At 41.6% G+C, this 25,777-nt stretch overlaps 1 protein-coding gene across 1 annotated transcript in view; it reads left to right on the top strand.

Annotated features, from left to right (window-relative positions):
• The first annotated feature begins 10,107 nt into the window (after positions 1–10,107).
• Wdr19 (WD repeat domain 19) overlaps positions 10,108–25,777 on the top strand; it is a 59,203-nt gene continuing 43,533 nt past the window's right edge. Inside the window, exons 1-5 of the mRNA XM_029544952.1 lie at positions 10,108–10,166; positions 12,945–13,036; positions 13,415–13,480; positions 17,057–17,182; positions 24,140–24,255. Coding sequence (XP_029400812.1) covers positions 10,161–10,166; positions 12,945–13,036; positions 13,415–13,480; positions 17,057–17,182; positions 24,140–24,255 — 406 coding nt within the window. The 5' untranslated portion in view covers positions 10,108–10,160. The remainder of the gene's footprint in view (positions 10,167–12,944; positions 13,037–13,414; positions 13,481–17,056; positions 17,183–24,139; positions 24,256–25,777) is intronic.

Below are 25,777 nucleotides of genomic sequence, written 5' to 3' on the forward strand. Positions count from 1 at the left end.
ATGCTCTGGCTGGCTAGGGTCTCTTCAGTATATAAACAGGAAAGATGGCTGACAGTCACTCTCAAGAGAAGCTGCAGAGACTCTCAGGCAAGCCCAGTGGCTTGGAGGAAGCAGGGACCAACCAGGCATCCCCAAAGAAGCAGAGACCAGCTTAACTGCCCAGAACAAACAAAGACCAGTGAAGCCTCCTGGAAAGGGGACTCTCCAACCTGCTGAGCTGCCTGCAGGCTGTGCTGTGTGCTCCAGGCTTCCAGCTCCTGTGAGCTGTCACCCATGTCAGAGTGGGCTGTGGTGATCAATTGTCGTTTGAGTTATTTCTGCTCCTGTAAATAAACACGATAAAACTCATTGGTTCACCAAGTTGGACTTTGTTGTTGTTCATACTTTAGTCTGTCATGGGCTCCCAATCTGGGGTGAGAAGGTGTGTGTGTGTGTGTGTGTGTGTGTGTGTGTGTTGCAACTCCCCAAGAAATGTCTCTTACACTAGGAAGTGTGTTGGGGGGGGGGGATGTCCATCAGCAGGATGAATAGAAGGTTCAGTGCTTAAGAGCATTTACTGCCTTTGGAGAGGACCCTAGTTCAAGCATGTTTCCCAATGATCATGTCTGGAGACACAACTGCCTGCATCTTCAATGCCAAAGGATCCAGCGCCCCCTTCTGGCTTCCTTGAGCACCCACACCCATATGCACAAATCCACACAGAAAATAAAAATTAAAAACAATTTTTAAAGGGAAAGGAAGAAGTTACTCTTTTGCTCTTAACCTGAGAAGCAGGCAGGCCAAGCAGTGAAGATCTGCAAGCATTGCTGAGATGCGGTGCTCACAGGATGCAGCCCCTAGGCCTGTACCTTCATAGCCTTACTTAAACCAGTAGGAGACTGGAAATTGATTTTTGTCAATTAGGAGCATCTGAAGTAGAAACAGCCATCTTAGTAAATGTTTGACAATCAACTCTCCAGTTGGTAGCATTTCTAGCTTTAATAGTGTAAGTATTCCCATCAAGTACAATTTCAAGCTATCAGCATGACATCACTAAAAATGCAGAGTTGGAGAGATAGGCTCAGCCAGCATTTGTGATCCAAAGCTAATTATAGCTGCTCACCAGGGAATAGGAAGAGAGACATTGGATCCACCTGGTCCAGCAGATTAGAAGAGTCCACAGCTTTTCTGTGGGGCTGGGAGGTCAGTTGAGACATGCCTCCCCACAAATAATTTTATCTTATTTAATTTTTGAGCATCTGAGAAGCAGCTTAACATTCCTCTTAAATCCTGAGTAATAGATACTATCAACAAGGTAAGAAAGAACTTGGCTGAAATTCTTTCTAGAAGGTAAAATCCTTCAAAATACAAACAGCCTTCTGGTAGTTGTAGAACCTGTGACAGAACATGCTGGGCTTCATCATTTTTTTTTTCACATTTCCAGAAAATGCTAGAAACTTCTGTTGCTTTCTCTGTCCAATGGGGTATCACTATATCGGAGTATGTACAGGATGCAGTTACTACCCCACTCCTCAGTGGACTGGGAAATCATGTCTGCCCACATTAAAGAAGAGTGATGACTGAGTTAGAATTGCACAAAGACTTGAAGACAGTTTTTTAAAAGAGATATCAAAATAGCCAATAAAAATATGCAAAGTGGGTCTTGAGAGATGGCTCAGTGGTCAAGAGGACCCAGAGTCCATTCCCAGCACCCACATGGCAACTGACAATGGCCTGCAACTCCAGTCCCCAGGCATCTGAATCTGGCCTCCTAGGGCACTGCACACTTGTGAATATACACACATCCAGGCAAAACACTCACACACGTAAAATAAATCTAAAGTTTAAAAATTATGCAAAAGTGCCCCATATCATTCGCCATTGGGTAAATGCAACTTATGTATATTGACACAGCATTAACCACCACTCTCACCAGGCAAGCTTTCAGAAGACTGGCCACATCAGGTACTGGCAAGAATGAAGTAACTAAAACTCTTCTGTGTTGCTGGTGTGGAAGCAGGAAGATTAGAGTTCATGGTCATTGTTGGCTGCATGGTGAGTTCAAGGCTACTCTGAGCTACTTGAGACCCTGAATCAAACAATCAAACAAACAAAATGTATACAGGGGTGTTCATGACAGCTTAGTGTAGAATAGTCTCACATGGGAAGATATCCTGGTGTCCATGAACAGAAAATACATAAGCTATGCCTTGTTGATGCAAGTTCCCCGTTAAGAAGAAATGACTACTACTTTGCACAACGACATAGAGTAGCATCGTAAACACAGTGAGTGAAATAAAGCGTGAGAGCCGTGGTGTGCACAGCTGAGTGTTTCATTTACTTTGGTTAAGTTTGATTTTTGGGTTTTTTTATAATTTTTGTAGAGTGTCTGTTTTCAGTTCCTTGGGGGTATCCATGAATAGAAATACTAGAGGCCGGGTGTGGTGGCACATGTCTTTAATCCCAGCACTCAGGAGGCAGAGGCAGGTGGATTTCTGAGTTCGAGGCCAGCCTGGTCTACAGAGTTCCAGGACAGCCAAGGCTATACAGAGAAACCCTGTCTCGAAAAACCAAAAAAAAAGAAAAAAAAAAAAGAAAAGAAATACTAGGTCATATAGTTCTAAGCTTAATATTTTTTTCTTTTGTAGGATCTCATAAAATGGTTCCACTGAAACAGAAATGATTGACGTTTCTGTGCATAGAGAGGTGTGTGTGTGTGTGTGTGTACACATGTATCTATGGGCATATGAGGGGCATGTATATGTGTGTGCATATGTGTGTTAGAAGGGAGAAGGTATGAGTACTGTGCACTATGTGAAGATTATTCAAATGTTGATTTCTGTGCTGGCAGAGTTGAGTGCAGACTTGACTTTGGTATGGTTATTCATATGGCTGCACCATATTTTGTAAACACTCCCTCTCTCACCTTCTGCTTGGTTTTAGTAAAAAGCTGATGTCCTGTAGCAAAGGCAGGGCAGGAAGGTAGGACTTCCGGCAGAGGTAGGAACTCTGGGAAAGAGTCAGGCACAAGAGAATTCTCCAGCCAGACATGGAGGAAGAAGCAGGCCCAGGTAGCCCTATTGCAGACATAGAAATGATGAAAATGGATTAATATAAGTTGTAAGAACTAGTTGGGAACTAAAGTAACCAAAGGCCCAAAGCTACTTTAAATAAATATGTCTCCATGCCATTATTCAGAGATAGGACAGGCATATGAAGGCCTTACAGTCATAGTATGAATCTTCAGAAATAGAGTTGGCATTGTCTAGGTCAAACCAGTTACTTTGTACACAGTATAGGAAGACAAGAAGGAAGATGAGAAGGAGAAGAAAAAGAACAAGAAGAGAAAGAAATAGTTGCACCTAAAATCATGTTTGGCATAAAACTGGACAAAATTATTGACTTAATGATTAATATACAACTTTTTAAAACACAAAAGTAATACTATATAATACCAGTTAACTTTAAGTGGCATTAATATTTTAGTTATCTATACTAGGTTGAAAGCCAGAGGGAAATCTGGAAATTCCTGACCAGCTATTCTTTTGAACATAACACCTCACTCTCTTGCTGATTATGAGACTTCTTTGTATGTAACATTGGTAGGAAGTTTTTATTTCCTCAAGTAACTGTCATGCAACAACAAGAAGGGCTCAACTGTAGGTTCTGAAACCAGTAGGGGAAGTTTTTTTAGCCAGGGACAACTAGGAAGCACACTTTCACCTGAACCTTTCCTCCTCCTGGCCCAAAAGAGTCTCGCTCTGGAGCCTTGGGTTCAGTTGGACATCGGGGGAGCAATGAACCTCCAATTCCACCTTCTCCCATTGAGTTGCTATTAATATACCAGATCTGCCTTGAGGAACAAGTTCAGTCTCCGAGTCGTAGATATTTGGGTAAAAAAAAAAAAATCAACATTCACAGTTATCCATCTGCCTCTACCTGCCAAGGCCTGGTATTGCTGACTTGAGCCACCATGCCCAGCTGATTATTCTTTTTTATAGGCACAGTACGGAGGATTGGTTAGGAGTCGGGTGCTAGAGCTTCGACTCTATATACTACTACCATGCTTGGTGGCTAACTTAGAAACCGCCTTCCTCTCTGGGCTTCGGGTTAGTGGTCTGTTCCCTTTCAATTCCAAACGTAATGAGAGAAGGCCGACCTATGAAAGACCTATGAAGCTTGTCTTCAGTGAAACAAATAACTTCAACCTGTTTGTTATCCACTTGACAGATTACGGTTCACAATAGAGTTTAAAAGTCTCCATAGCCAAACATGTGACTAAATTGCAGACCTGTCTTGACTATCATTTGAGGCATGGTTCAGGAGGCGCTGAGAGGTCTACATCTTCACCTGAAGGCTGCTAGCAGAAGACTGACTTCCAGGTAGCTAGGATGAGGGTCTTAGAGCCCACACCCACAATGACACACCTACTCCAGCAAGGCCACACTTAGTCCAACAGGGCCACACCTTCTAATAGTGCCACTCCCTGGGCTGAGCATATACAAACCATAACAACTCGTAATACATACTTGATTTTTAAATACAAAGCTATATATCCTCAATACAAAATATCAGTAAAATTTACTCATATATACCTATATACTCTTATTTTTAAGACAAAAATTTATATCGTGGGCTGGAACGATGACTCAGTGGGTTAAGAGCACTGACTGCTCTTCCAGAGGTCCTGAGTTCAATTCCAGCAACCACACGGTGGCTCACAGCCATCTGTAATGGAATCGGATGCCCTCTCCTGGTGCATCTGAGGACAGCCACAGTGTCCTCACATACACAAAACAAATATGTTTTTAAGTTGAGTAGAATGTGCTCCCTCCTTTCTAGAACGGTGAGGGCGGCACAGGTTAGAAAAGGCCATCAGTGAGCTTGCATGCATTGCAAGCAGAGTTGTACTCGTGCAGAGGAAATAGGCTTGGGGTAAGCTGAAGTGGAAATTTCTGGTTGCGTCATGTGATGCAGACTCGCATGATGTTTGGCTGAAGAAAGACCGGTGATAGAGCAAGTGATGTTTGGAAAGAGTATAAGCAGGACTCAACAGACAATGATGGGGCACTTGCATTACTTGCAGACCAACACTTCATTGGTCTCGCTTCTTCACTAATCTTCAGTTTCTTTGAAATACACATGGCAGAGACCTTCTCCAGGTGTTTCTGCTGGTACTGGTCACTCCCGCTCACCTGTGCAGATTTGGTGGCGGCCTGGATGTTTCTGCTGGATCATGCCACCGGTGCTGATTCCTGTTTGGTGAACTGGAACTTTGGTATCCTGACACTACTGAACTGAACTGCTGCTATCCTGACAACGGAGATCGGAATCACCCCAAGTTGCCTTACTTGCTGTTTACCCATGATGTTTATGCGGAAGTAGCTACCACCTTATCATTGATGCCTGCCATTCCCCCTACAAGTTGAGTTTCAAAAGTAGAATCAATAATTTCCTTTTGTGTAGTGATTTTAAACTGTTCTTGAAGGATATTTACTTGTGGTGGTTGCTTTTGGAGAATATGTAACTTGTGGCTATGAGGTAATCTTTTTTTCATACATATAGAGAATTTTTGTCTTAGATAGTATACAAAGGCTAAGAGAAAAAAAAATAAACTTGTTGGAGCTTGCTCATTGGTGCTTGGTTCATCCGCCAAGTGTGTGTATGTGCCTGCTTGACATCGTCACCAATCCCACATCCCCTACTTGGATCACTGAACACACACTGTTGGAGCTAGCCATCCAAGGAGCTGCACTATTAGGAGGTGTGGCCTTGTTGGAGTGGGTGTGGCCTTGTTGGAGTGGGTGTAGCCTTGTTGGAGTAAGTGTGTCACTATGGAGGCAGGCACTCTCCTATGCTCAAGCTACACCAAGTGTGGCACAAAGTTGTTTCTTCTGCCTTCAGATCAAGATGTAGAGCTCTTAACTCCTTCTCCAGCACCAAGTCTGCCTACATGGCCACCATGCTTCCTATCATGATAATAATGGACTGGAACTATAAGCCAGCCCTGATTAAATGATTATCTTTATAGGAGTTGCTGTGGTTATGGTATCTCTTCACAGCAATAAAACCCTAACTAAGATAGTAGGTCAAAACATTTTAAAAATATAACTTAAGGGTAAAAGTTCGAAGAGCATGCTCCTTTTTTTTTTTAAGAGATGAAGCACAGTTTTTCTAGTCACCATCCTGCTCCCACCATTTAAACTGGCAAAGCAATCACTACACGTGCATAAAATATTGGTTTGTTTCTGTGATAATTTTCCTGGCTCATCCAACCTACAATGCACAAGACACCGAGGATTAAACTTTGGAAAGCATATCTATGAGCTGAAAAACTATAGTTCCATATTTTAAAACTTGATCTCCTAAGAGTGGTAAAACACTTACAATCCCAGCACTGTGGGACAGGGATCTGATGTATATGAAAATCAGACAAGCAAAATCATCCTTGGCTGCACAGTGAGTTTGAGCAGGCTGGCATATATTATACCCCATCTCAAAAAAAAAACAAAATTCTTAAAATCATTTATAGAGGGCTGGAGAGATAGCTCAGAAGACAAGGGCACTTACTGTTCTTACAAGTGACCTGGGTTCAGTTCCCAGCACCTACATGTCAATTCATCTGCAATTTCAATTCCAGGGGATTTGATGCCCTCTTCTGATGCTCAAGAGAACTGCACACTCATTGTATACATACACACATAAATAAAATACTCATACACATAAAATACAAATAAACATTTTTTAAAATTTTATTTATAGGATATTCTTTATAGGATATTTTAAAATTATCCTAAATCATGGGATATATAATAAAGATAATATATTTATAATATTTATAGAATATTTTTATTTCTTGATATGATGTCACACTATTATTTGATTATCCACTTACCTTAGTATGGCAAGAATTATCAGATGTCAATTTGAGGGCTTAGGGGTAAAATTTTAAAGGTATAACATTTATTAATATTAGAATGAAGTCATTACAAATGATTCAGTGTTCATAATCTGCTGGAAAACTGTATAGTCTTGATTACCCAATAAAACCTACCAAGTTACCAGGGCCCTGTGAGGTTAAATGATGGTTCAACCTGTATAGCCCTCCAAGGGAGCCAAGTCCTTCAGCATTTGCCATCCAGAGCTCTAAATCTGAAGAACGGCCAAAATCAAGTCCTCATTTTTATAACTATATAAATGTCATCTAAATGTGTCCACCACTAGCTTTCCCCAAAGCAGCACACTAAAAATAACACACTCCATCTGCTCATTGGTATGTACTGCTGGGATGTCTCCTTGGGCTTAATTACAGACCTCTAACAATAATGGACTTTTCGTGGTAAGTGTAGTGTGTGAGCTGTTTCACTTCTGGCTGATGGCAGAGAAGAATTCGCAGCCTTGCGCTGTTAAGCTGCTAAGGGATGCTGTTAAGGGATGCTAAGCTGCATCCCTCCTTCTGAATCAGCACCACCTTCTTTGTTGTCAGGCTCCATGACTGCAGCCTCTGGTACTTTGGCAGTCTTTAGATACACCACATTAGAGTTTCTGTCTTCCTCACCAGAAGGCTGTTCCTTTTCCCGTTCCTTTCCCCTTCAGCCATGTTCAAATGGTCCTACTGTGGCATGTTTTGGCCAGTTCTCTTGAGACCTAGTTCTAGACACGTCCACCGTGGTATGTGAATCTTGGAGCTAAGTGTGTGCACTGATCCTACATGCTTCAGTCCACAAAGAAAGCTCTACTGAGGTTTTTGTTACGACAAAAAAATATAGCTGGGCAATGGTGGCGCACGCCTTTAATCCCAGCTCTCGAGAGGCAGAGGCAGGTTTATTAGTGGTTTTATCAAAAAGAGGAAAAGGTTGCTCTTTGCAACTTTTGTTATTTCTATCTGAAGAAAGGATGACGAAAAGAATTCCAAGAGTTCCTGACATGAAAACACCACTGGCGAGCAGCTCGTGTGCTGTTCCCCAATGACTCACGGTGACCTAGTTTTCATCTACGAAGACGCAAACCCAAGGGAACTGATCCAGGACAGCGCTGGAGCCCCACTGGAAACTCTGTCCAGAGAGGCAGATGGGTGACAAGCAGAGGGGGTGGAGGCACCTGGCAGGAGCTACCTCAGAGCATCAGCAGGGACTGTCACAGGTGTCTACCTCTACAGCTGCCTTGCTCAGGCTGGCAACTTCTAGAATGTCCTCGATCAGCCTTGCTGGCTTTATTATTAAGGTACATTTCTAGTCTGTTTCATGAAGTTATTCTTTTCTTCCATTTGAGAAACAAATCCAATTCTTTTCAGTTTTGTTGTTGGTTTGAGGTAGGATCTCACAGGGCCTATGCTGGACCCCAGATTCTTAGAATGGATGCTGCCCTTTAACTCCTGATCCTGCTGCTTCTACTCCCTCAGCCTTGACATCACAGAACTACATATTGGGAATCTTTGCTGCCTGGGGGGGGGGGGGAATCCTATTCTGTTTGAGATCAGAACTCTTCCAGCACATGAGAGGCAGAGGCAGGCAGATATATGTGAGTTTGAGGCAGGCCTAGTCTACATAGTTCCAGGACTGCCTGGGCTACATAGAGAGACATTTACTAAAAATAATAATAATAATAATAATAATAATAATAATAATAATGTTGAGCTGAAGAGATGCCTCAGTTGTTAAGAGCACTGACTGCTCTTCCTCCCTCTTTTCTACTGACTTCCTACACTCTCAGTCATGTCAGCTACAGTCTTTCCACCTCCCTCCGCAATCAGTATGCTTTCTTTTTTTTCTTCTCCTTATTGCATTAACTAGAACTTCCACCAGAATTGAGAAAGAGTCACAAGAGGGGACATCCCTGCCTTGCTCCTAATGGGACCACTTTCAAGATTCTTAGCATTAAGTACAGCATCAGCCTTAGGCTATCTGAAGATACTGTTTACAATTTCTATGGTATGGGGTTTGGTTGTTGTCTTGCTTTTGCTTGTTGGGTTTTGTTTTTTGAGAATTTTGAGGTTTTGCTTTATGTTCAATTTTGTCAAATGCTTTGTTATTATAGCTACTGATGCAACCATGTAGGGTTTTTTTTTTTTTCTTGCTTTGTTTTCCATCAGCCTGTTACTATTGTGACAGAGCAAGACAATACAGAAGTTTCTCCATCTTGTATTCTTGCTGAGGCCATTTTAGGCTTGACTACAATTTTATCTCATGGATGAGAATCCCTGTGAAAAATTACCCAACTCTATTCTAGGAACCCGAGGTCATGATGCACAGCTAGCGTACCTTAGCTACTGTTAAACTTACTGCTTGTGCTGAATCCCACTCCCCTCCCTCCAGCCAACTGCTAATGCTTAGCTTAGCTTCCGCTAAACCTCTTGTTTACCAGGCTCAAATTCTACAGGCGAGTTCTTTTCTTTTCTTTAATTTTTTTCAACTATTCCTCCCCGACCACAGTAGCTAAAATTGTCTTAATGGTCCTGAAAGAAAACGACTTCTCATACCTCATCTCCATTAGGGCAAAATCAAAAATAAAAACCCTGCATGAAAAAGTGAGGAAGCCGGGCGTGGTGGCGCACGCCTTTAATCCCAGCACTCGGGAGGCAGAGGCAGAGGCAGGCGGATTTCTGAGTTCGAGGCCAGCCTGGTCTACANAGTGAGTTCCAGGACAGCNAGGGCTACACAGAGAAACCCTGTCTCGAAACAAAACAAAAAAAGAAAGAAAGAAAGAAAGAAAAAGTGAGGATACATTAGTTTCTCCAAGCCTTTTACATGTGGATCTTGTAGAAGCTGTCTGGCTCATGAGCCAATTTCCGCCTCCTACTTGCCAACCTCTGGGTTCAGCTTTTTTCCTGGAATTCCTTTACATCCGCTCCTCTGCCTGTGGTTTCTGCTCACACAGCTCAAGACCCTTTCTGTCCATAGGGCCCGCCTGCCTCGCAGCCTCATCCAATCAGAGCTCAGGCAGGAAGTTGACCAGACCTCGCAGCATTCAACTTCCCGGGGCTTAGCGCCACCCCCACCACGTGACTCTTTCCGTCCTGCCCATCTCTCTTAAAGGAGGGCTCCAGGGCAGCCCCGCCCCACGCTCGCTGATTGGTCGCTGTTTGCACGGTCTCCTGGGTGACGAGAACGCGGTAGTGGGGCGGGGGAGTTCTGTTGCGCCTGCGCACTTACAAGATCGGGGGTGTCGCTGGAGCCTTTGAAATGAAGGTAAATAACTTACAAGTGCCTGCGGATTGAGAAGACGCGGCCGCCTCTGTATTTCCTAAGCTCTCGGAGCGCGACTCTGAGGAGTTTGTGTCCCTATCCCTCCGCGGAAGTGCTGAGGATAGGGGAATGCGCCCCGGGAGCGGGCGGGAGGGGATGATGGGCTTGAAGGGCTGCAGGGAAAGGAAGCTCCGGAGAGAGGGCTGAGGGAGGCCTGTGCCCTCTGGAATCTGGTAGAAGCCTGATTCTGAGTATGCCTGAACTACCGATATCGCGAGCTGCCTCGTTTCTTGTAGCTTAATCCTGGGCAAACCAAGCCACTGGCCCAGAGCCCTAGGGAGAATAAAAAAGGTCTCTAAAATAGTAATCAAGAATTACTTGCCCTGTGACCTGTCCGGTGTGCAGAGCCCTGGTCGCTAGAACACGTGATGGAGAAATCTGCACACCTGTGTGCGTCCTCCACTGCACGCAGGTTTTCAGATTGGGTTTGTTGTGAATTCCACAGGGGCAGCCGCTGCACTCTTGTGATTTACCTCAGAGGTACCTATCCCGTATTTAAAATGGTTTCAGCTTTCCTAAAGCTTCACTGTAGCTCTTGTGTGTCCATTGGAATTGGCAGATAACTTTGCATGATTCACTTTCTGGAGTGTCAGAAAAGAGTAAATACTATTATTCTCTTTACAGTTAACGGTGACCTGCAACAAGCAAACATTTTTGCTTTTCTAGGAAAGCTGTAACTTTTATCTCTGAGAGTTGTACCTAGAGCAGCTATAACTCAGCGGAAGTAAACTAACTAGATCACAGCCCAAGACAGATCTGCCATGACAGGAATAGAGTCAGGTCGATGTATTCCCTCAGTTGCAGAAATAAGATGCTCTTGAATACGTGAGTGTATGTGCCGGACAAAACCTGTGTGTGCTGGGCATCATAGCGCAACTCTAGCAAGTTGCGATTCCAGGACATAGGTTTTCAGGAGATGGGCAGAATATGTTCAGATAGCATTGGAGGAGTTGTGTTGCCACTCAGATTCAGAGTCTTCAGCCACAGTATCTAAGCTGTATCTACCTAGATAAGGGTGTGCTTGATTAATCTTCAGGATTTAAATCTAATATTTTTCATCTAGGGTCATGTTCCTGGGTATTCTAGAATGTAGCAGTCTGATATAAGTCAATGAAATTTCAAATTTTTAACTTATAGCAACAATAAAATTGTTAAAGAAACAGATAAGATTGTGATGATACAGTTTGTTTTGCCCAGTATCTCCAAAATTTATATCAGCATCTAACAGAAAAAGTATCAATGAGGCCAGCATTCATTGGTATCAATGAATCAGCCCACACCTTTAATCCCAGCACTCTGGAGCTAGAGGCAGGTGGATCTCTGTGAGTTTGAGCTTAGTCCTGTCTATATAGTGAGTTTTAGGGCAGCCAGGGCTATATAGAGAGACCCTATCTGAAAACAAACAAATTATCCATGCTATTATTTGTGTTTCTAATAGTCTTTGAAATCTGACATATATTTTAGAGTTACGACTAATGCAGATATAAGGACCTCAGTAGGTTGAATCAATGTAAAGGTTTCCCAAGTGACATATTGCCCAGCAAATATGCAATGTAAATATGTGACGAAGAAATAGGTTTAAGTAGTGAGTAAAAGAAGATAATTTTAAAGGGACTGTAAGCATCTTAGGTCTATCCAAGCTTTTAAATAGTAATTTTGTTCAACTTAATCCCCCAAATCTGTGTCACATTTAATAAATTCATGTTGAAATTCTTTCAGCATGCATAAAGCACTATGACATATTTTTATAAAGTTAATAATTGAAAACATTTAAAAAGCATACACCTTTAATACCAGCACCCAGAAGACAAAGGCATGTGGATCTTTATGAGTTTGAGGCCAGCTTGCTCTAAATAGCAAGTCCCAGACAAAGCTACATATTGATACCCTGTCTCAAACCAGTCAAGCAAAAGAACAAAAAGAGTTCTGAGATCATCTCTCATTTGCCTTGAAGTCTGTTCTAGTTTCATTTTGTTGCTGTGATAAAGTAACCTGACAGAAAGGATGGAGGAGAGCAAGGTTATTTCAGTTTACAGTTTCCAGTTACAGTCTATCAAGCAAGGGGGCACAGTGGCTCATAAAGGAGCTAGTCACATGACATTCTCAGTCACACATACAGAGAAATAAATGCATGCATTCCTGCTTGCTTGGCCTCAGATCATTTCTCTTATATAATTCAGAACCCACTGCCTAGGGAATGGTGCCTTCCACAGGAGGTCTTCCCAAGTCAAGTAACTTAAGGTAGGCTAACCCAGTGTAGAAAGTCCCTTGTTGACCCTTTCTTCCCAGATGCTTCCAGGTTGTATCAACAATTAAAGCTAACCATCACAAAGTCCATTCTGCTGCACCAACTACTTACATTTGACTGATGATGATTTTGTTTTGTTCAGTTATCATTAATTAATTTGTTTGTTTGTTTGTTTGTTTTGAAACAGGGTCTTACTCTGTCCCTGGCTGGCTTATAATTCATTGTGTGAACCAGGCTGCCCTCAGTGTCACAGAGATCCCTCTGTCTGTCAAGTGCAGGGATTAAAGGTGTAAGCCACCATACCTGGCCCACACTGTTATTTAGCTATTTATTTATTTATTTTTGAATAAACATCACTCATTCTGCTTTCTGCATATCTGCATGATTAAACTTTGACATATTTTTCTGGCCAACACAGCATCTTTTTAAAATTGTAAAACTTGTGTTTATTTGTTTATTTATTTATTTTTTAGCGCGTTTTCTCCCTGCTAGAAAAGTCTTGGCTTGGTGCTCCAATACAATTTGCCTGGCAAAAATCATCAGGAAACTACCTCGCAGTAACAGGGTAAGAAAAGAGTGGCTGTTTGAAATAGTGGCTGTGTGTGTATGTGTCCACACCTAACCTGTGCCCATACTGTCTCTTCTGTATAAATTCTTCTGTGGTCCATCTGTAGTTAGAAAGAAATATTCACTCCTATTAATATCTGTGCCCATACTGTCTCTTCTGTATAAATTCTTCTGTGATCCATCTGTAGTAGAAAGAATTATTCACTCCCATTAATATAGTTTAAAGATCCTTTTCCTCTATCATAACTTTTTAAAATACAAATTATAAAACTACCATGAGAGAACACTCACATCAACTGAGATAGAGCCTAATTTTTAAATGCATGGATAAATAAGAGCAATATTGAAATAACTTTTTTATTCTGCTTGATTTCAGAGCTGATTATATTGTTAAAATCTTTGATCGCCATGGCCAAAAAAGAAGTGAAATTAGTTTGCCTGGGTGAGTACAGGATTGGATTGAAAACTTCAAGCTTTGTTGTCTGAAAGATTTCAAAAGAAAATTACTGTCTTAAAATTAAATCAGATTGAGGTTAGGGCTCTCCAGAGGACCAGCTTCAATTCCCAGCACCCACATGGCAACTCACAGCTGTCTGTAAGCCCAAGATCTGACATCCTCACCCAGACATACATGCAGGCAAGACACCAAAGCACATAAAATAAAAATATAAACCAAATGAACCGCCCCATCTCCGTTTTTTGTTTTCTTTAACTATAAAAAGGATTACTTTCTTTAGGCCAAAGTTAGTGAAGTATGTGTGGGGCACTTGAGTTGGAGTTTGTATCTATATACATAAATATTCCCAGGGAAGCTCTATGTCAGTATGATAAGTGAGTCCAGAATAAGGGGCTGGCGAGGTGGATCAGTGGTTAAAGCACTTGGCACACAAACATGGGTTCAAGTCCCGAGAACACATAAGTGCCAGGGTGAGGAGAGAACAGTGACTCACCTGAAGCCTGTACACATGTGTGTGTGCGTGCACACACACACACATACGCACACACGCATGCACACGTACCCCCTATGTATGAAAATGAGAAAAAAATGACAAATTAAGGACTTTCCCATTAGGAATACCCAAACTGTATCTACTTTGGTCTTTTCTCTCCAGTACATCATTGGAAAAAAGTTACTTAGAGAATGAAGACATCTTGGGCTGTTGGGAAATCACTGTAAATTCAGTGTAGCGCAGGCACTCAGCAGTCACTAACGTGGAGACTCCCTTGCCTCAGTGGGCTGCTGCTGCCCTGCTTCGCACTGGCTCGCTGCCCTCCGTGCTTTTCTTCATCTGCTGCCCACCTTTCCAAGTCTGGTGGCTTTCCTCCTGACTTTTCCTGCCTGCCTGCCTCGTCCTTCCGAAGCTAGTGTTTCTCCATCTCCCACGCTCCACAGTGTTGCTTCTGATTCCCGAATGTTGGGAAGTGGGATTAAAATAGTTACTTAGTGATGATGCCTAGAAGGAGGCAACCAGTACATCGTGTGAGCTTCATTGCTTATCTCAGGGAACCCTGCTTTGCTGGCATAAGGACCGCATCTGAACTCTGCAGCCAGATTCATCCTAGTTGGATTTGACCAGAGAGGATCTCCAGACAAATAAAATGCTGTTTGTCAGTCCTAAATTGGCAAATGATAATTTTGTCAGTAAATTGAAAACTTTGCACTTCTATGATCCCCAAAATGTCTAAGACTATTAAAGGGAATTAAAGTTCCTAAACACACCTTAACCACTTGTAAAATAAGATAATTGCCAACCTCAATATAAATCAAAGTATGTCTTAGCAGCTACCCAAGAGCAAAGAGTGTCCAAATGGAAAACAGCATTGTATAAACGAAAAAGTCTAGGTTTTGAGAATTGGAGAAATTATAAAGTTAAAAACTTATATCTATACATTATATATTTTATACACATACATTATTTTGTTTTGTTTTTAAATGGTTGCTTTGAACTCAGTATGTAGCTGCGGATAGCCTTGAACTCCTGATCTTACTCACTTGTTCCACCAAATGGTGGGTACCTGACTGTCTTAGTTAGGGTAACTGTTGCTCTGAGGAAACACCATAACCAAAAGCAAGGGGGAGGAAAGGGTTTATTTGACTTACACTTCCATATCACTGTTGAGCATTGAAGGAAGTGCAGAAAGGGCAGGAACACGGAGGCCAGAGCTGGCACAGAGGTCATGGAGGGGCGCTGCTTTCTGGCTTGCTCCAAGGTATTCTCAACCTTCTTTCTCATAAAACTCAGGACCATGAGCCCAGAGGTGGCACTGCCCACACTGGGCTGAACCCTCCCCATCAATCACTAGTTAAGAAAATGCTCTAGGGGCTGGCCCATAGCCCAGCCTTATGAAGGCATTTTCTCAGTTGAGGCTCTAGCCTCTCTGATGACTATGTTTGTTTCAAGTTGACATAAAACTAGCCTGTATAACTGGCCCCTTGACACACAAACGCAGCACTGTTAAGCCATAACCTTTCCCTCCTTGTTCATCCCTAAGACCACACATTAATAAAGACATCACAATATAAAGCATCTTACATACTTAAAAAAAAATCCCACAACCTTTAAAAATTCTCTTTAAAATATCCAGTCTTTTTTAAATCCAAAGTCTTTTTTTTTTTTTTAAGATTTATTTATTGTTATATGTAAGTATACTATAGCTGTCTTCAGACACACCAGAAAAGGGCATCAGATCCCATTACAGGTGGTTGTGAGCCACCATGTGGTTGCTGGGATTTGAACGCAGGACCTTCTGAAGAGCAGTCAGTGCTCTTAACTGCTAAGCCATCTCCCCAGCCCTAAAATCCAAAGTTTTAAAAAAACTAACTTCTCTTAACTGTGGGGTCCTATAAAATCAAAAGATAAATTACTTTTTACTTCAGGAGGAAAAACCAGGGCACAAAGTCAAATAAAAGGAAAATAAATAAAAGGAAAACCAAACTCCAACTGTAAATAACTCCATATCCAGTGACTGGGATCCATTTATGACCTGCTGGGCTCCTCCAAAGTCCTTGGGTCACTTCTCTGGCCCCTCCCTCTTTGGCACACACAGCTTGTCTTCTAAGCTCAGCCAGGGCCCACTCCACTGCTGCTGCTTTTCCTCATGTCCATCCCATGATACTGGCATCTCTGCTGTAACTGGGCTGTATTTTCACCAATAGCCTCTCCTGGGCTCTCTTCATGGTACCAAGCCTCGGCTTCTCCTGACCCCTTCATTCCTGGGCCTTCAACTGCTGCTGAGGCTGCAGCTCCACCAACGGCCTCTTCTGACTTCTCATAGTGCGGAGTCTTAACCGCTCTCTCCATGACCCCTTCATACCTTCAAACTCAGTACCACCCGGTGACTCTTACATTGCCAAATTCTGCTGCTGACACGAGGTACGACCTTAGCTGCCTCTGGAACACAGCTTCTGTGTGCTGAGGGATCACCTCCAGAAGATTGTACCTCAATGATGCTGGTCTCTTCTACATCACTGCTAATTTCTCAGCTTCTGCTCACCAGCAAAGCAAAGGGTTCACTTTAGTGGCTCTGGTATTCTGTTAGTCTCAGCTGACTCCAGCCTCAGCTAAGCTTGACTTAGGATGTGCACTCTCCCAGATAAAGTTCCTGACTCTCCAGCTTCCCTCTGGAACTGCAGAAGCCAGGCCTCCTAACATCTGTATTTATTTTTAAAGTCTTATCTTCCACACACCCACAGAACACCTCACCAAGCTTTGAACACACAATGGCATTTCCAGACCGAAGTTCCAAAGCCCTTCCACAATCCTCTCCAAAACAGCGTAGTTATGTCTGTCACAACAGTACCTCACTATCTTGATGCCAACTTATGGCTTATTAGGGTTTCTATTGCTATGATAAAACACCATGACCGAAAAAACAAGTTGGGGAGGAAAGGGTTTCTTTGGCTTGTGCTTCCACATCATGGTGGATCATAGAAGGAAGTCCTGGGTCGGCGGTTGTGTTTGTTTCTTCCGTCTGACTTTTGAGAATTGGACAGTAATAGCATTCTCTTTTCCAAAAGCAACTGTGTTACCATGGATTGGGATAAAGATGGCGATATCCTGGCAGTGATTGCTGAGAAGTCTAGTTGCATTTATCTGTGGGATGCCAACACAAATAAAACCAGCCAGCTGGACAATGGCATGAGGTACGGCTACCTTTGGTGTGATTTAAGCGGTGATCTTGGCACTTCTGTCATTTTATATCATTGTTATTAATGTCAGTAATTAATTTTAACTAGGATATAATATGGTATTTAACAGTTGCATGTATTGTGTACTGGTCAAATTTGTGTAATTAGCACAAAAATAACTTTGTAGTTATTTTTAAATTTTTCACTGAGCAATGTTACTGATTGTCATCTTCTAATTATTTCTGAAGTTTACACTGAGAAATGTGAATGTCCTCTTAATGCTGAGAGCGTTTACTGCCTTAAGTTTGGAGACACTTCAAATGTCTCCAAATGATGAGTCCCCCTTTTTTTTCTTAAGTTGTCTTTTTTGGTGTTTCATTTTGAGACAGGATCTCATGATGTAGCCCTGACTGTCCTGGAATTTACTATATAAACCAGGCTGGCTTAGATTTGCCTGCCTCTGTCTCCTAAGAGTTGGGATTAAAGGTATTTGTGTGCCACCATGCCTGACCATGAGTTCTTGTTGTTGTTGTTGTCACTTTGTTTTGATTTTGAGTTTTTTAAGCAAGATCTCATATAACCCAAGCTGACGTGAAGCTAAAGAATGACTTTGAACTCTGATTCCCTGCCTCCTAAGTGCTGGGATTACAAACCTAAACCACCATGCCTCTTTAGATTTTCTTATGAAAGAAAAACCCCATTCTTTTTATGGTTGGTATATGTAATCCTCCCATTAACTAGAATAAAGATGCCATGGCCACTTGTGGCACACACCTTTGATCCCCCAGAAGCAAGCAGATCTCTGTGAATTCGAAGCCAGCCTAGTCTATATAGCAAGTTCCAGGACAAACAGGAAAATGCAGAGAGACCCTGTCTTAAAGTAAAAACAAAAGAATAAAGATCTTAGGATTGTGAAATAGCTTCTTCTTAATTAATTAATTGATTAATTAATTTACTTTACATGCCAGTTGCAGCTTTCCACCCCCCTCCTCCCAGTCCCCCCCTCTCTCCACTGCACCCCTTCCTTTCTTCTCTGAGAAGGGTAGGCCTCCCATAGATATTAATCCACCTTGGCATATCAAGTTGCAGTAGGACTAGTGCATCTTCTTTTATTGAGGCTAGGCAAGGTGGCACAAGTTAGGGGAAAGAGGTCCAAAGGCAGACAACAGAGTCAGAAACAGTCCCTGCTCCTTCTGTTAAGGGTCCTACATGAAGATCAGGTTGCAATATCTTCACGAGGCCTATATTCATCCTATGCATGCTCTCTGGTTGTGGTTCAGTCTCATTGAGCACCTATGGGCCCAGGTTAGTTGACTCTGTAGATTTTCTTGTGGTGTCTTTGTCCTCTCTGGCTCCTTTAATCTTTCCTCCCCCACTTCCACAAAATCCCTTGAGCTCCACCTAATATTTGGCTGTGGGTCTCTGCATCTGTTTCCATTACTGCTGGGTGAAGCCTCTCAGAGGACAGTTATGCTAGGCTTCTGTCTGCAGTTATAGCAGAATATCATTAATAGCATCAGGGGTAGGGCTCTCTCTCATGGCATGGGTCTTAAGTTGGTTGGTCATTCCCTCAATCTCTGCTCCTCTTTTTACCATCTTATTGGCAGGACAAATTGTACATCTAAGGTTTTTATGGCTGGGTTGGTGTTCCCATCCCTCCATTGGAAGTCTTACCTACTTACAGGAGGTGACTGTTTCAGGTTCCATATCCCCCATTGCTAGGAATCTTAGTTAGGGTCAACTTCATAGATTCCTGGGAGTTTCCATTGTCCTAGGTTTCTAGTTCATCCCAGAGATGCCTCCCACCTCCCTCTGATTACAGTTCCCTTCCCCAGTTTTCTCTCTCCATCCTCACCACACTTCTTTGGGTCTGTGGATTGTAGCATGTATCCTGTACTTTCTGACTAATATCTACTTATAAGTGAGTACATACCATGTGTGTCTTTCTGAGTCTGGTTTAATCTCACTCAGGACGATCTTTTTTAGTTCCATCCATTTGCCTACAAAGTTCATGATGTCTTTGTTTTTAATAGCTGAGTAATATTGTGTAAATGTATTGCATTTTCTTTATCTATTCTTTGGTTGAAGAACTTCTAGATTGTTTCCAGTTTCTGGCTATTATGAATAAAGCTACTATGAATATAGTCGAGCAAGTATTCTTGTGTTATGGTAGAGTATCTTTTGAATATATGCCCAGGAGCTATATAGCTGTGCCTTGAGAAACCACAAATTGATTTCCAAAGTGGTTATATAAGTTTGCCCTCCAATCAGCAATGGAGGGGTGTTCCCCTTGCTCCATATCCTCACCAGCATGAGCTGTCACTTGAGTTTTTGATCTTAGACATTCTAATGGGTTTAAGATGGAATCTCAGAGTTGTTTTGATTTGCATTTCCCTGATGGCTAAGGATGTTGAACATTTCTTTAAGTGCTTCCTGGCCATTAGAGAGTCTTCTGTTGAGAATTCTCTGTTTAACTCTGTATCCCATTTCTAATTAAGTTTATTTTGGTTTTGAGGTCTAATTTCTTGAGTTCTTTATATATTTTAGATATCAGCCTTCTGTCAGATGCTGGGTTGGTGAAGCTCTTTTCCCATGCTGCCATTTTGTCCTATTGACAGTGCCTTTTGTCTTACAGAAGCTTTTCAGTTTCATGAGGCCCCATTTATTAATTGTTGATCTTAGTGCCGAGCTGATGGTGTTCCGTTCAAGAAATTGTCTCTTGTGCCAGTGCATTCAAGGCTATGCCGCGCCTTCTCTTCTGTCAAACTTAGTGCATTGGTTTTATGTTGAAGCCTTTGAACCACTTGGACATGAGTTTTGTGCAGGATGATGACTACGAATCTCTTTGCATGCTACATGCAGATCCAGTTAGATCAGCATCATCTGTTGAAGATGCTTTCTCTTTTCCATTGTATGATTCTGGCATCTTTGTCAAAAATCAAGTGTCCGTATGTGTATGGATTTACTTCTGGTTCTTTGACTCAATTCCATTGATCAACCTACCTGCCTTTATGCCACTGCCATGTGGTTTGAATCGCTATTGCTCTGTTGTACAGCTTGAAGTCAGGGGTGGTGATACCTCCAAAACTTCTTCTATTGTAAAGGATTGCTTTAGCTGTCCTAGGTTTTTGTTTTTTCCATGTCAAGATGGGAATTGCTCTTTCATGATCTGTAAAGAATTGAGTTGGAATTTTGATGTGGATTGCATTGAATCTGTAGATTGCTTTTGGGAAGACAACCATTTTCACTATGTTAATCCTACCAATCCATGAGCATAGGATATTTTTCCATCTTCTAATATCTTCCTCAGTTTCTTTCTTCAGAGACTTGAAGTTTTTGTCATACAGATCTTTCACTTGTTTAGTCAGAGTTATAGCAAGATATTTTTTATTATTTGTGGATATTGTGAAGGGTATTATTTCCTTAATTTCTTTCTCAGCCTATTCATCATTTGTATAAAGAAGCACTACTGATTTTTTTTTTTGAGTTAACTTTGTATCCAGCCACTTTGCTGAAAGTATTTATCAGCTGTACAAGTTCTCTGGTAGATTTGGGGGGGGGGTCACTTATGTATACTATCATATCATCTGTAAATAGTGATACTTTGACTTCTTTTTAACTTGTATTCCCTGCATCCCCTTTAGTCTCCTATTGTTCTAGCTAGAATTTCAAGTGCTATATTGAATAGATACAGAGAGAGTGGACATCCTTGTCTTATTCCTGATTTTAGTGGAATTGCTTTTTAAGTTTCTCTCCATTTTATTTGATGTTGGCTAATGTATATTGCCTTTATTGTGTTTAGTTATGCAAATCCAAGGTACATACCTTTAAACACAATGAAATCAACTATAATCTCTCCAACACTTTTATCATGAAGGGGTGAAGGATTTTGTTCAAGAGTTTTTCAACATCTAATGAGATGATCATGTGGGTTTTTTTTCCTTTCAGTTTGTTTATATGGTAGGTTACATTGATGAATTTTCATATATTGAACCATCCCTGCATCCCTGGGATGAACCATACTTGATGATGGTGGATGATATTTTTGATATATTATTGTATTTGGTTTGCAAATATTTAATTGAGTATTTTTGCATCCAAGTTCATAAAGAAAATTGGTCTGAAATTCTTTCTTTGTTGAATGTTTGTATTGTTTAGGTATCAGGGTGACTGTGGCCTCATAGAATGAGTTCTGCAATGTTCCTTCTGTTTCTGTTTTACAGAATAATTTGAGGAGTGTTTGGTATTGGCTCTTCTTGGAAAGTTTGGTAGAATTATGCCCATCTGGTCCTGGGTTTTTTGTTTGTTTGTTTGTTTGTTTGTTTTGGTTTGGTTGGTTGTTTTTTTTTCTTTGTTTTGGTTGGAAGACTTTTAATACATTTCTATTCCCTTAAGGGTTATAGATCTTCTTAAATCTCTTGCCTGATCTTGATTTAAACTTGGTATGTGGTATCAAGCAAACCATCTATTTCATTTAGGTTTTGTAGAGTACAGGTTTTTGAAGACCTAATGATTCTTTGGATTTCCTCAGTGTCTGTTGTTATGTACCTTTTTCGTTTCTGATTTGGTTAATTGGGATATTCTCTCTACTTTTTAGTTAGTTTTGCTAAGGGCTTGTCTATCTTGTTGATTTTCTCAAAGAACCAACTCTTGGTTTCATTGATTCTTTGTATTGTTCCCTTCATTTCTAATTTATTGATTTCAGCCCTGAGTTTTGATTATTTCCTGCCATCTAGTCCTCTTGGGCATGTTTGCTTCTTTTTGTTCTAGAGCTTTTAGGTGTGCTGTTAAGTTGTTAGTATGAGATCTCTCTAGTTCCTTTATGTAGGCACTTAGTGCTGTGAACTTTCCTCTTAGCACTTCTTTCATTGTGTCCAGTAAGTTTGGTTATGTTGTACTTTCATTTTCATTAATTTCTAGAAAGTCTTTAGTTTCTTTATTTTTTTTCCTGACCAGTGATCACTGAGTAGAGAGTTGTTCAGTTTCCATTGTGATTTTCCCCCCAGTATATGAAGGAGCTAGTCTTTGGAGAGTTACCAATCCCTTTGTAGAGAATCTTAGAAATAGCCAGCCTGTGCGTCAGAGAATGCATGCAAGAACTTGGGGCTGGCACAAAGTCCCCAAGCTGATGAACTGAGTTTGATCTGAAGGCCCCACAGGGTGGCAAGAAAGAACCAACACCTGCAAGTTGACCTCTGGCTGTGGCATCACAGCCACACACTCACATCATAAATGTAACTTAAGAAACTTTTAGACAAAAGTGCTCTCTCTACCTGCTTCTGAACAGCTTTGTAATAGCTGTGGAGCAACAAACAGAAATCTTTTTCTTTTTTTAATCCTTTGGTATGTCTGGGAACTATACAGTGCTCTACCACTAACATATATGCTCAGCTAGGATGCACCCTTTTTAAAGTCATGAATTCCCAATGGTTCCTCCAATTTAATTTGCCATGTTATTGAAAGCTACTCCCCCCTACTTGTGAAATTGTGTGTGGTGCCATTTGTGTGTGTGTGTGTGTGTGTGTGTGTGTGTGTGTGTGTGTGTGTGTAAATCTAGGGCTGATCACTTGATCACTCTCCACCTTATTCACTGAGCCCAGAGCTTACTGATATGGATAGTGTCAGCAGCTTGCTCTAGGGGTCCCATTCCTGTCTTACAAGCCCTGGAATTACAGGCAGGCCCATGAGGCATTTACACAAATTCTGAATATTCAGTCTTCTCCCCTCACACAGTACCAAGTACTTTGTCTACAAAGGCATCTTCCTAGACCTCAAAAACTACCTTAAAACAAAACAAAATAAACAAAAAACAGTGTTTAAATTTCATGTCACCACTCGAGCCTGGGAGAAAGAAGCCAATAATTGAGGTGGGCTAAAGTCTCATACAAGAGCTGACTTTATTCAGAGCATCAGACAGTTTCTTCGCTGAGGGTGAAGTAGAGTCATGCAAGAAAAGTGTACAATCACAGGGGCAAGCTGCACGCGGTGGACAGACCACACAGGGCAGACAGCCACACATTGCAAGAACATGTATTTCCATAGAGACATATAAACAAGTAACCATAGCCAGCTGTAAGGAATAATCTGAAGTAAGCTCACTCCTCTGCACTGCGCCTGGGAGGAGCGTGCAAAGCATGCCAAAGCCAGTTCTGCGTTTTGAAGAAACTGAGGTCTCAAGACTGTCCTGTTTTCTCACAGGCACTCAGAAGTCTCCTCATTTAACTCCAGTCTTGAGCCATGTTCCAACGGTTTCCATTAAAATTTTTACTATAATTATAGTTAAACCCATCCTTAGTAATACAAATCACCTTATAAATTTGGAGTTGTAGAACAATTAAAGTCTACATTATTGTTGTTGTTATCTTGAGTCTACCTGCTGCCACGATGATCTTATTCTGCCTCCAGTTTTTCTCTTAAATTATTTATTTATTTATTTATTTATTTATATCGTATATAAATTTTACCTTCTATGTATGGTCTTGCCAGCATGTATGACTGTGAACCACATGTATTCCTGGTGCCTTCAGAGGCCAGAAGAGGGTATTAGCTCTCCAGCAACTGGTGTTACAGACAGTCGTGAGCTACCATGGGGCGTGGTGCCGGTAATCAAACATGGGTCCAGATTGTGTTCTTAGCTTCTGAGCCATCTCTCTGCCATCTCCAAAATTCTTTTAGCATGTAGCCTTCATCTAAAAACCATAAGCTGTGAGAGTTTTGGGTTTATTTTGTTTTGTTTTGTTTTGTTTTTTCTTGAGATAGAGTCTTACGATGTAGCCATGACTGGCCTCGGACTCACAGAGATCTGCCAGCCTCTGCCTCCTGAGTGCTGGGATTACAGCCAAAAGCTTGTGAGCTAAAATGTCGCATCTCAGCTTCTAAGCAGAAGTTAAAGTTATACATGGAGTATTTCTTAGAGGATTCTTAGGGGTTATGGCTGTGAATTGTTCTGTAATATATATCTTAATGTTACAGGGATCAAATGTCTTTCCTTCTTTGGTCAAAAATGGGAAGTTTCCTGGCTGTTGGGACCATTAAAGGAAATCTGCTCATTTATAATCACCAGACATCTCGAAAGATTCCTGTTCTTGGTAGGTTCTACCTGGAGACACTGCTACACGTTTGCAATGCTGTTCTGAGAGTTGGTTCCATTGTCTCGGATTTCCCTGAGATGGCATGGAAAAATGTTTCCCTGATTCATCTTAGATACCTGTCCAAGAAGATCCCTCTTCTGCTCGATAAGATTTCCTGAGTTAAGGCCAGCCTGTGAATTTGGCCGTCAGGACATCAATGGTACCCATTTCCCCTCTCACACCCAGGTTGTATCTCTAGATATAGAATAGCTCATATGCATATCAACACCTGTTGATCCCACTTGTTGGTTAACTTTAGTCAGTGTGGTTGTATTCTACCATATACTAATTTTAATACACATAGTAAGTAAACCAAAACATTCAGTGCCTGCTTACATAGGGGACATCCATCTTTACCCCACCTGGTCTCCAAACACCAGTTGACCACAGACTTTGGAATGTGAGTAGTTTGCCCATGTGACCTTGCATGGAGTGATCTGGTTCCTCCCTCCTCTGTTCACTTAGCCTTGGCCCGTTGAATACCCAGGAGTGAGCAGGGCTAACTGCATGCAGGTGGCCAGAAAAGCACCCCTCCACTAAGGGAGGCAGGAAACACTGGAGATAGCGGCACCTACAGGACACTTGAGGAAGTGCTTTCCATTAAGAGCATAGCGTCATTTCAAATTATTTTCACATGTATCTCTTTAGTATTAATTTTTAATGATGAGAGATAAATAGAAGCATCATTAATCTATTAGACCAAACTAAATTTTTCTCCCAGTTACAAAAATCAGCTTTTTCCATATAAATTGTATGACCCCTGTAGGCATTTTGCTTCCCACTTTATCTCTGAAAATGTCCTCCAGTACATTTATAAACCCCAGAGATTTGGACACTGGATGTGTATGGAAATAGTATGTCAGAGCATGGTCACTCTCATATCAGGCTGTCATATGAACACAATGTTGTGTGTAATCTGTATTTAATATGAATATGATTCTGCCACATTTTTTTTCAAGACAGGGTTTTGCCCTGGCTGTCCTAAAACTCTCTATAGACCAGGCTGGCCTCGAACTCAGAGATTTGCCTGCCCCTGCCTCCCTAATGCTGGGATTAAAGGTGTGTGCCACCACTGTCCAGCACTATATTTTTACTTAATAATCATATGAAAACATACCTGAAAAGACTAGAATTAATTGCCATGTCAGGCCCTTTAGATAAATACATTGTTGCCTCTCTCATGCTTTTTTGGCATTTGTGACTCAGCTCTGTTTCCTTTTGACCTTTTAGAAAAGATTTGTCTTTATTATTTTAAACTATGTTTAGGTACTGCAACACATGAGTGTAGATGCCAGAGGCGTTGAACCCCACTGGAGCCGAGATTACAGATGGTTGTAAACCTTCTGCCCTGGGTGCTGGGAGCCGAGGTTGGGTCCCCGGGAAAAGAGCAAATGCTCGTAGACCCCTGGGCTCTCTCTAGCTCCTCTTCTTAACTGTTCTTAAGATCAGGTCATCCCGCCCTGGGGTGCTTGATCCACCA

The sequence above is a fragment of the Mus pahari genome, chromosome 13 (genome assembly GCF_900095145.1).
Source record: "Mus pahari chromosome 13, PAHARI_EIJ_v1.1, whole genome shotgun sequence".
In the NCBI taxonomy this organism is placed as follows: Eukaryota; Metazoa; Chordata; class Mammalia; order Rodentia; family Muridae; genus Mus; species Mus pahari.